An 11,798-nucleotide genomic window follows, 5' to 3' on the forward strand; every position below is an offset into this window, starting at 1 on the left:
TAGCCAGTTCTTCCGGAGCTTACAGTAGGCCCTGTGACTAAGAGCCTTGAAAGGTCTTGGAGGATTGGCTCCATCACGGGTGTGTGGCCTAATATGCAAAGGAGTTCCTGCTACAGAAAAAGCCCTGCTGGACTGAAATGTACTGAATTTTGTTCTACTGTTAGAGAACAGTGCAACTCCCCACCTAGGAAAGCCGGCTTCCAGATGAGACCAGGGGATCCCCTGGAATTACAGCTCATCTGCAGACTACAGAGACCAGGTCCCCTGGAGAAAATGGATGCTTTGGAGGATAGACTCGACGGCATTGTACCCCACTGAGGTTCCTGTCCTCCCCAGGCTCCATCCCCAAATCTCCAGGAGTATCCGAACCTGGATCTGGCAACTCAACCCCACCCTATGTCCCATCAGTGACTGTAGGGTCTGGCAGGGGTGGAATTCTAGCAGGAGCTCCCTTGCATATTAGGCCACACCCCCTGATGTAGCCAATCCTTTAAGACCTTACAAAAAAGAGCCTTGTATGCTCTTGGAGGATTGGCTCCATCAGGGGTGTGAGGCCTAATATGCAAAGGAGCTCCTGCTACAGAAAAAGCCCTGTTCGACTAAAATGTACTGAATTTTGTTCTACTATTAGAGATTAGTACAACTCCCCACCTAGGAAAGTCAGCTTCCAGATAGGACCTGGGGACCCCCTGGAATTACGGCTCATCTCCACCCTACAGAGATCGGGTCCCCTGAAGAAAATGGATGCTTTGGAGGATAGACTTATACCCCGCCCTATCCCGCAAGGCTCTAAACATATGGACTAACAACATTTCCATACAACACCCTTGATGTAGCCTTCCGGAGCTTTCAGTAGGCCCTGTACTAAGAGCCCTGGAAGCTCTTGAAGAACTGGCTACATCAGGGGTGTGTGGCTTAATATGCAAAGGAGTTCCTGCTACAAAAAAGCCCTGCTGGACTAAAATATACTGAATTTTGTTCTACTATTAGAGAGTAGTATAACTCCCCACCTAGGAATGTCAGCCTCCAGATGGGACCTGGAGATCCCCTGGAATTACAGCTCATCTCCAGACTACAGACATCCTGTCTCCTGGAGAAAATGGATGCTTTAGAGGATAGACTCAATGATATTGTACCCCACTGAGGTCCTTGCCCTCCCCAGACTCCATCCCCAAATCTCCAGGAGCATTCCAACCTGGATTTGGCAACCCCACCCCACCCTATCCCCCGTCAGTGACCATAGGGTCTGGCAGGGGTGGAATTCTATCAGGAGCTCCTTTGCATATTAGGCCACACCCCCTGATGTAGCCAATCCTCCTAGAGCTCACAAAAAAGAGCCTTGTAAGCTCTTGGAGGATTGGCTACATCAGGGATGTGTGGCCTAATATGCAAAGGAGCTCTTGCTAGAATTCCAAGCTCTTGGAGGATTGGCTACATCAGGGATGTGTGGCCTAATATGCAAAGAAGCTCTTGCTAGAATTCCACCCCTAGGGTCTGGTAACCCTGTCCCCACCTGAAACTCTTTTTCTGCTTGCAACTGTGGTGATAAGTTTGAAAACGTGATAGAAATCATGTAAACATCTCTATGTGTCTTAGAGTTTTCCCGTGCACAGGACAAACAGTTCCACAATGGGGAAAAAAACAAACTGGATCGCAACTCACAAAAAGCAGACCAGCAGTTTCTACATTAGAGTCACCCTTGTCTACTCCCCCATCATAAAAACAAACAAACAAACAAAAATGACTAAAGTTGTCATCCCAAGATGATCAATTTTTTTATGCCGTTTGGACACTGCACGTTTCTTCGGCTAGGTTCACCCTCATCGGTTCTCCGCCCTCTGTGGCATTTCCTTCATCCTGGAAAATCCTCTGGAGTTCAAGGTTCAGGGGTTCTGTGGAGCGACACTTCCACTGTTTTCCTAAGAAGTAATAAAATATCGGCCTGATGCTGCTATTCATGGCAAAGAAGAGATCGGACAACGCAAACCACAAACAAGAGGGACACAGGGAGTAGACAACAACACACGGACCACCAAGGACGAGGAAGAAAACGAGCATTAAAATAATTAACATGTTTAGACTCCCGAGAGGATGTTTCCCGTGTCGGCAACAAAGCCCGATGAGCAGAACAAAAGCGCAGATAGCCACGAGCGAAGGCAAGATCCAAAAGTTCACAAAGGACGTGATCAGGGTGACGGCTTCCAGCGGCACCCCATAAACCAGGTAAAAAGAAACCTCCATGCCGTAAAACATGCCTGACAGCATCCAGACCACGAAGGACAACCTGGTCGAGAGGCATTTGGGCCGACGGCGCTGGTACCAGTGCGGAAAAAGAACCGACGCGCACCTCTCCGTACTGATGGTGATCAGGAAGCACAAACCGGCCATCCATGTCGCGAGGAAGAGGTTGAGCAGGAAAACACTTGAGGGTCTGTTGAAGGAATCACCCGCTATGAGAATCAGGGACACGGCCAAAAATGTCACAGTCCCCAAATCCGCCATGGTCAAATGCAGAACATACATGCTGAAAGCGGTTTTTTTAATACAGAAGCCAAGCAGCCAGATAATGCAACCGTTCCCCGCACAGCCAAATACGCAGGTCAGGACGGCAATGCTGCGAATGCTGTCATACGACGCATCACAATCCATTGTGCTCGTGCCACTCGTAACGAAACAGCGGCGGTCTGGGTAGCTTCTCTGCACGGATGTCTGTTTGGAAAGAGGAGGGAGGGAAATACGTCATTCTTTTGGAAGGAGACTCGGAGAAAGGTTGACCGTTCCCGGCTTATATCACTACTTGGGGAGCGAAAACAGCCTAAATACGCAACATTCATCAACTGAATCTCTGCAAAAGGAAAAGTGGAGCGTGGTTTAAAGGGGTGCAATTGCTCACTTGGGGGGCGATCAACGCCCTCAATCTGAACTCTGAAAGGGAAATGAATCACCTCCACTTGAGCGATTCTTGTCTGCCTAAAATGATGTTGATAAGAATGGGCACTTTCGTGTTCAAGCGCTTCAAACAAATTCTCACAATAATGCTTTACAACCGATCAGACAAATAGGCTGGGATTACATTCACCTACTACAGAGCGCAGAGCGGTAAGCTGCAGTACCGCAGTCCAAGCTCTGCTCATGACCTGAGTTCGATCCTGCTGGAAGCTGGGTTCAGGTAGCTGGCTTGAGGTTGACTCAGCCTTCCATCCTTCCGAGGTCGGTAAAATGAGCACCCAGCTTGCTGGGGGGAAAGTGTAGATGACTGGGGAAGGCAAGGGCAAACCACCCCGTTAAAAAAAAGTCTGCCGTGAAAACGTCATGATGTGACGTCAACCCAGAGTCAGAAATGACTGGTGCGTCCACAGGGGACTACCTTTACATTTACTACAGATGGTGGGTTGAGTGGAGATTGGCTACCATAATTTCACAGTGCCCTGACCGGGACAAGTCCAGGCAAGTCTGATCTCGCCAGATCCCAGAATCAACGCAGGGTTGATCTTGGCTAGTATTTGGATGAGAGACCTCCAAGGAATAGCAGAGGCAGGAATAGCAAGGAACAGTCATGATGTAAAGGCAGGCAAAAATGCATTTAAATACAGTGGATATAAACCTCTCCAGTGTGGGTTAAACTAACGTTTTCTAATAGGCTTCCTGTTTGATTCTCTTTGAAGCCGGGGTTACGCCCCCTTATATCATAAGAACATAAGAGAAGCCATGTTGGATCAGGCCAATGGCCCATCCAGTCCAACACTGTGTCACACAGTCGCCAAAAAACCCCAAGTGCCATCAAGAGGTCCACCAGTGGGGCCAGAAGCCCTTTCACTGTGCCCCCCACAAGCACAAGAATACAGAACATCATTTATCCCAGACAGAGTGTTCCAATGATAAGTTGTGGCTAATAGCCACTGATGAACCTCTGCTCCATACGCTTATCCAATCCCCTCTTGAAGCTGTCTATGGTTGTAGCCGCCACCACCTCCTGTGGCAGTGAATTGCACGTGTTAATCATCCTTTGGGTGAAGAAGTACTTCCTTTTATCCATTCTAACCTGACTGCTCAGCAATTTCATTGCATGCCCATGAGTTCTTCTATTGGGAGAAAGGGAGAAAAGTACTTCTTTCTCTACTTTCTCCATCCCATGCATAATCTTGTCAACCTCTAGCATGTCACCCCGCAGTTGACATTTCTCCAAGCTAAAGAGCCCCAAGTGTTTTAACCTTTCTTCATGTTCCAACCCTTGAGTCATTCTAGTTGCCCTTTTCTGCACTTTTTCCAATGCTATAATATCACTGCTGTTTCCCCCCCCATTGGAGTGCTTTCCCACATGCTGTGAATTATGCCCTTTCAAGCCACTTTCACTGCACTTTGCAACCGCGTTGTCCTCTGTGAAAGGGCAAAATCCACTCGCAATCACTAAAGTGGATTGGAAATGGGGAGGGACGGTGGCTCAGTGGTAGAGCATCTGCTTGGAAAGCAGAAGGTCCCAGGTTCAATCCCTGGCATCTCCAAAAAAGGGCCCAGGCAAATAGGTGTGAAAAACCTCAGCTTGAGACCCTGGAGAGCCACTGCCAGTCTGAGTAGACAATACTGATTTTGATGCACCGAGGGTCTGATTCAGTATAAGGCAGCTTCATATGTTCATTCATGGTGCGTGAAAGACAGAGGCTGGGTCCAGACAGGCAGTTTAAGCCGCCACAGGGACGGTATGCAGACGGGTTTTTAAAAATCAAGTTTAAACGTGCACATCTGCCTCCCATCCGGCTCCCATACTCACCCTGTTCTCTGGCATCTCTATGGTGGCTCAAAAAGCTACCACTTAGGAAGTGGGAGCAAATTTGTCTCCTGCACGTCATCCACCATTCTGGGAATCTGAACATGGGCGTACGCAAGCGAGGTGGATTGGCGGTGTGAATCCGCCAATCCATCCTCAGCTGCTTCCGGGTATTTTTTTTAAAAAGGAAATTGCCTCCGAGCGCATGAGCACATGTGCGCGTGACCACTAAAATGAACGGGAGAAAAAGAAACCCGAACTGTGCTAAGCGGAAAGTGCACAACAGCTGTCTGACTGAGCCAAAGTGCCCCCTACATGGGATACAGGTGACTCGGGCAGGAGCATCTGATCGGGAATAATCCACTCCATTTTAAACTGGCCTGATTTGAGACACCTCCCGTGTGCCCGAAGCTGCCAGTCTAGGCCAAGCCAGAATGACTTTTTTCTTTGTCCCAAGAGCCTTTGAATTCCAAGCTCCCTGAAGTTGTCTTCTTCTTCTTCTACTTCTTCTGAGGTTGACTCAGCCTTCCATCCTTCCGAGGTCAGTGAAATGAATACCCAGCTGCTTCTTCTTCTTCTTCTTCTTCTTCTTCTTCTTCTTCTTCTTCTTCTTCTTCTTCTTCTTCTTCTTCTTCTTCTTCTTCTTCTTCTTCTTCTCCTCCTCCTCTTCATACCAGCTATCTCAGATTCCTTGATCCTACCTTTTGTTTTCAGTCTCACAACACCCCTGTGAAGTAGACCGTACACCTAGAGAAAAAGAGAGAGAGAGAGAGAGAGAGACTGGCCTAAGATTCCTCCCGAGAGCTTCCCAGCAAGGTGAAGATTTCAACCCTCTATCCTGTGGGAAAGGCAACAGCTGGCTGAGAGTCTAAGCACTTTAAATCAGGGGTATCGAACTCACTTATGAGGGCTGGACCTGACACAAATAAGTCCTTGTAGGCCGGGCCATGTGTGTACCTATTTAAGATTAGGTAGCAGAGATAAAAACTTTATAAAGGACACAGACAACCACAATTAAATATTTTTCCTAAAAAACCCAAAAACTTAAAAAAAGGTAATTTCTTTATATTTCTCCCATGAGATCCAGGGAACTGGGCAAAGGAAGCTCTGGCTCTTTCCTTCCTTCCCCAGGGAACCAGGAGGGGGAGGAGCCTCAGCCAATAGAAGGAATAGAGGCTTGGCTCAGTAGCTCTGCTGTACAACTGAGAGAGTCTGGCAAAGCAAGCTCTGCCTCCCCCCTTCCTCCCCAAGGGAGGAGCCTCAGCCAATGGAGAAAACAGAGGTTTTGTTCTGTAGCTCCTGTGTGGTTGAACAAGCCTTGAAAAGCAAGCTGTGATGCGGAAGGAAGCAAGAGAGAAGGAGAAGGAAGCAGATGACAGCCAGTTGCCCACGGGCCTGATAGGAGCCCTCTGGGGGCCTGATTCGGCCCCCAGGCCACATGTTTGACACCCCTGCTTTAAATCTTGCTCTAAGAGGTGCTTCATCCACTAGTACCCTAGGGGGGGAGCTGTGGAGCATTCTCTAATTTTTTAAGGTTTACTGAACGTCTTTCTCTTGCCGTTCAGCCTACCTCTTGTTTCTGCACAATCCTGTTGCAGTGAATTGTATGAAAGCAAACTCCAAAGAGTGGATTGGATTATTTCTAGAGCTCTGCCAACATATCCATTACGCTGCCACTTTAATCTAAATGTTTTAATGGACTCCAGAAGGCCGCATGGTTACAAATGGCTTCTATAATGGGATCCAATTAAGCCCGCAACATGCCTTGCGTTCCCTTTTCAGAATCTAGTGCTGCAGGTATTCCATCTTTCCGAAGACATCCTGCCCTCCTTCCTTTTAGAAAGAAAAGGTTCTAAAAACCCAGCAGGATAAAATGACCTAGAGAACTCAAAGGACTGCTCGCCATTTGGTTGGACCTAAGAAAAGGAATTACACACAGCTCTCTCTCTCTGTCTCCCCCCTAGGGTTGCCAGGTCCAATTAGGCTTCCCAACCCTCCCGCCCTTCTAGGACCCGGACTCGCGGCTCGCCACGCTCCTGGCCTGCCTCCACCCTCCCCTTCTCTGATTTTACCTCAGAGGCGGAGCGGGTGATGGCGCTGCGCTGCTGCCGCCTCTTCTCGGTTTCATTTTAGCTGCTCCTCCGAGATGGGCTCAGCCTGAGCCCATCTCCGAGGAGCAGCTACGGTGAGCAAAGAAGAGGCGGCAGCAGCGCAGCGGCCGCCCACTCGGAGATGGAGCGGCTCGCCACGCTCCTTGGCGCCGTTTCCCCCCCTAGCTCCACCCCAGTGTCTCCTGGCTCCACCCCCAAAGTCTCCTGGCTCCACCACCAAAGTCCCCAGATATTTCTGAAATTGGACTTGGCAACCCTAGGGCCAATTCAAGAAATATCTGGGGACTTTGGGGGTGGAGCCAGGAGACATTGGGGGTGGAACCAGAAGCAAGGTTATGACAAGCATCATTGAACTCCAAAGGGAGTTCTGGCCATCACATTTAAAGGGACCACACACCTTTTAAACGCCTTCCCTTCATTGGAAATAATGAACAATAGAGGAACCGTCTTTGGGGGCTCACAGAATTGGACCCCCTGGTCTAATCTTTTTGAAATTTGGCAGGTATTTTAAGGAGAGGCACCGGATGCTATGCTGCAGATTTGGTGCCTCTACCTAAAAAAACAGGCCCCACCCCCAGAGCCCCAGGTACCCACAGATCAATTCCCCATTTTACCCTATGGGAATTGGTTTCCATAAGGAAAAAATGCAGTGCCCAGCAGACATTCCCCCCCACCCTTTTCTGATGACCCTGAAGTGGGGGGAGGGCCACCAAACCAGGTGATCCCCTGCCCCCACCTGGGGATTGGCAACCCTACTCTCTTCCCCGGAGACCATTATTTGCAACCACTTTGAAGTCACAACACTGAATAATGGACTTTCAGTCCACGTTCAGTGCACTTTAGCGATCGCTTTCAAGAGGATTTTGCCATCTGACACAGTAAATTCCAGTTGTAAAGCAGACATAGTGTATTATTCAGTGTGAGTGAAAGTGTTATCGTCAGTTTACCGTGTCTAAATTACCTCCCCCCCGCATCTTCTTTTTTCAAGGAGAGCTGCCTAATGTAGAACTCATGTCCAACTACCTTGTCTCTACTGTAGACCACATGGATCCCCTTGCAGCCAGAAAAAGAGGAGTTGGTTTTTATACCCCGCTTTTCTCTACCTTTAAGTGCCTCAAAGTGGCTTACAATCTCCTTCCCTTCCTCTCCCCACAACAGGCCCCTTGTGAAGTAGGTGAGTCTGAGAGAGCACCCAGCAGGGTTCCCGGGGAGGAAGAAGGATAGGCTTTTAGCCTTACAATCACATTCCCTTTCTCTCCCCACATTAGGTACTTTATGGGGTGGGAAGGAGTGAGAGCTCTGTGACTAGCCCAAGGCCCCCAGCAGGCTTCACGTGGAGGAGAGGAGAATCAAACCCAGTCCTCCAGGTTAGAAAACACTGGCAATAGGTGCCATCATACCTGCCAACACCTTTCCTGACACCTGCGAATAATTTGTAGAAAGTGGGAGGGGCCAAGTGGAGATCTGATCAGCTGGGCATGGAGCAGAAGTCACTGGAGTGGAGGGGAGTAGATGTGAATTTCCTGCACCGTGCAGGGGGTTGGACTAGATGACCTTTGAGGTGCCTTCCAGCCCTCTGTTTTTGTATTCCAAAGTTTAAAAAAAATGCAGGTTGGGTAGCAGCTGCTACCACAGCACAAGGCTCTTCCCTGCGTGACTGCAGGCAAGCTGCGTGTATGCGAGAAAACCATTTTAAACGATGATTATCGGGTTGTCAATCCCCCAGTTTGGAGGCCCTCTCCCTGCTTCATCAGAAAGCTGGGGGAGGGAGGGAAATATCTGCTGGGCACTCCATTATTCCCTGTGGAGACCGATTCCCATAGGGTATAATGGAGAATTTTTTGTTTTAAACAATTGTTTTAAACAATTTTTATTGATAACATATGGTAACAGTGTCTAATTATATCATTACTATCCCTAACCCATATGATATTTTCCAATCCCCCCTCCCTCCATTACTAGACTCCCGCCGAGGTTATATACTTGAGTTCAGTTATAAAGGTACCCTTAACCAATCAAAGTTCAATATCTTTCTTTTCTCATACTCATGTTAAAAAATTGTCCAATGTCTTTTTATATTCCACTCTTTCTCTATATATCCTCTAAATTTCTTCCACTCCTTTTTGAACACACCCAAATCATAGTCTCTTAAAGTTCTTGTTAATTTATCCATTTCACTCCACAATAAAACTTTCACAATCCAATCCCATTTCTCTGGTATTTTTTCTTGCTTCCACAACTGCGCATACAATGTCCTAGCAGCTGAGAGCAAGTACCAAATTAAAGTTCTAACTTCTTTTGGAAATGTTTCCATTTGTAATCCCAGCAGAAAAGACTCTGCAACTTTCTTAAAGTCGTATCCCAAAATTTTAGAAATTTCTTGTTGTATCATCTGCCAAAACTTTTTCGCTTTTTCACAAGTTCACCACATATGAAAAAAAGAACCTTCATGATTTTTACATTTCCAACATCTATCTGGGTATAATGGAGAATTGATCCATGGGTATCTAGGGCTCTGGGGGAGCTGGTTTTTGAGGTAGAGGCACTAATCCAGTGCCTCTCCTCAAAACACCCTCCCAGTTTCAAAAGGATTGGACCAGGGGGTCCAATTCTGTCAGCCTCCAAAGAAGGTTCCCCTATCTTGCATTATTTCCAAAGGAGGGAAGGCATTTAAAAGGTGTGCGGTCCCTTTAAGTGCGATGGCCCTATCTCCCTTTGGAGTTCAATCACGCCCTTGCTCCTGGCTCCGCCCCCAGTGTCTTCTGGCTCCACCTCCAAAGTCCCCAGATAGTTCTTGAATGGGCCCTGGCAATTCTACATGATTCCCAGCTTCCAGATGGTGGCTGAAGACTTCCTGGGATTACAGCTGAGCTCCGAATGATGGAATTCAGGTTCCATGGGAAAAAAAAAATGACTGATTTGAAAGATGGCATCTGGGAATTACACCTGGTGAGGGTCTCTTCTCAACTCAAGCCCCACCCTTTCCAGCATCCACACCCCAAACCCCCAGGAATTTCCTGACTTGGAGATGGCAATCTTCAATTACGGTAAATGGATTTTCTGCCTGAAATGTTATTTTTAGAGTTTATTTCATTTAGCTCTCCACAAGTTCTCTCAAGGCTGTTCTGCTCAACAGCAGTTCTGGGAGAGCTCTCTTGGCCCTGCCTACCTCACAGGCAACACTCCCCCTCAGCCGTGGAATCTTGTGCGCAAAAATTCTACTTTGTGAGCTACTGGCGTTAAAGCGGTGAGCTCCTGCCTAAAATGGTGTGCTCTGGGGCCATTTTTTTCCTGAACGAAGACAAAAATGTGTGAGCCGGAGGCTAAAAAATTCTGAGCTAGCTCACAGGAACTCAGCTTAGAGGGCACACTGCTCACAGGGTGTCTGTTGAGGGGAGGGGAAGGGAAAGGAGACTGTAAACTGCTCTGAGACTCCTTTAAGCAGTGAAGGGTGGGGTATAAGTCCAGTATCCTCCTCCTCCTCTTAGTCCAACACTCTTAATCACTACATCACACTGGCTTTCACACTTTGACACAAAACTCACTGGGTGAGCCTAGCAAGTCATTTTATCTCTGCCCAACCAACTTTGCGGAGTTGTTGGGGGTATTAAATAGGAGGAGAAAGAACAATGTATTCTGATCAGACAAGGGGTAAGATAATAATCCGTTTCGAATGTTGAGAAGGCTGTCCAGAGCATCTTAAAGCAATGTCGGGTTTCTTGAAACACAGTAAATATGATCTCAGGTATGGAAAAAGGAAAGGAAAGGTCCCCTGTGCAAGCACCAGTCGTTTCCGACTCTGGGGTGACGTTGCTCTCACAACGTTTTCACGGCAGACTTTTTACGGGGTGGTTTGCCATTGCTTTCCCCCCAGCAAGCTGGGGACTCCTTTGACCGACCTCAGAAGGATGGAAGGCTGAGTCAACCTCAAGCCGGATACCTGAGAACCAGCTTCCACTGGGATTGAACTCAGGTTGTGAGCAGTACTGCAGCTTTGCCACTGCGCCACGGGGCTCTTTCAGTCCTTGGAAAGGAAAGGTCCCCTGTGCAAGCACCAGTCGTTTCTGAATCTGGGGTGATGTTGCTTTCACAACGTTTTCATGGCAGACTTTTTACAGGGTGGTTTGCCATTGCCTTCCCCAGTCTTTTATGCTTTTCCCCCAGCAAGCTGGGGACTCATTTGACCGACCTCGGAAGGATGGAAGGCTGAGTCAACCTCGAGCCGGCTACCTGAACCCAACTTCCGTCAGAATCGAACTCAGGTCCTGAGCAGAGAGCTCAGACCACAGTACTGCAGTACTGCTGCTTTACCACTCTGCACCACGAGGCCGCTTTCTCAGGTATGGAAGTCCTTCCCAAATAACTAAAATAAAAATAAAAATGACAACATAAAATTTCTGCAGTCAGCCATTGAGTTCCTTGGGGTCAGAAAATCCTCCTCCTCAAACCAACCTCGCTGGGCTGTTGTGAGCAGAAGGCAGAGAAAAAGTATGTTAGCCTGAATTCCTTGGGAAGGGAAGGGAAAGGTTTTTTTGTTAAAAAATAACAATAACGGGTATGAAGCAAAGTCAAAGCAGCTGGTTTGGATGTCACAGCAAACGGTGGTGACTTCTAACCCTGGAAGTCGTCAGCCTAGGCATGGCCCATGAGGAGATCGCGCAGGGTGAGGGATGCCATCCTCCAGGTGGGACCTGGAGATCCCCTGGAATTACAGCTCATCTCCAGACTACAGAGATCAGTTCCCCTGGAGATAATGGAGGCTTGGGAGGGCAGGCTCTGTGGCGGCGTACCCCAATGAGGTGACATCCTTCTCTTCCCAAGGCTCCATCCCCAAATCTCCAGGAGTTTCCCAACCTGGAGATGGCAACCCTACCCCGCTTCAACACCACCAGGGGGCCAGGAAGGACATGGCAACACTAAAA

General features: G+C 48.2%; 1 protein-coding gene and 1 non-coding gene across 2 annotated transcripts; one reads left to right on the forward strand and one right to left on the reverse strand.

The window, feature by feature from the left end:
* Window positions 1-1,776: 1,776 nt before the first annotated feature.
* On the reverse strand, window positions 1,777-8,326 carry LOC132574838 (mas-related G-protein coupled receptor member X1-like). Its single transcript, XM_060243068.1, has 2 exons — window positions 8,277-8,326; window positions 1,777-2,709 (listed from the first exon to the last, which is right to left on the reverse strand). Exon 2 carries the CDS (start codon window positions 2,647-2,649, stop codon window positions 1,777-1,779), a length of 873 nt encoding a protein of 290 aa, XP_060099051.1. The 5' UTR covers window positions 2,650-2,709; window positions 8,277-8,326.
* On the forward strand, window positions 4,436-4,502 carry TRNAS-GGA (transfer RNA serine (anticodon GGA)). The gene has a single exon. It is a non-coding gene; the product is annotated as a tRNA-Ser (tRNA).
* Window positions 8,327-11,798: the final 3,472 nt, after the last annotated feature.

This window comes from Heteronotia binoei, chromosome 7, assembly GCF_032191835.1.
Source record: "Heteronotia binoei isolate CCM8104 ecotype False Entrance Well chromosome 7, APGP_CSIRO_Hbin_v1, whole genome shotgun sequence".
In the NCBI taxonomy this organism is placed as follows: Eukaryota; Metazoa; Chordata; class Lepidosauria; order Squamata; family Gekkonidae; genus Heteronotia; species Heteronotia binoei.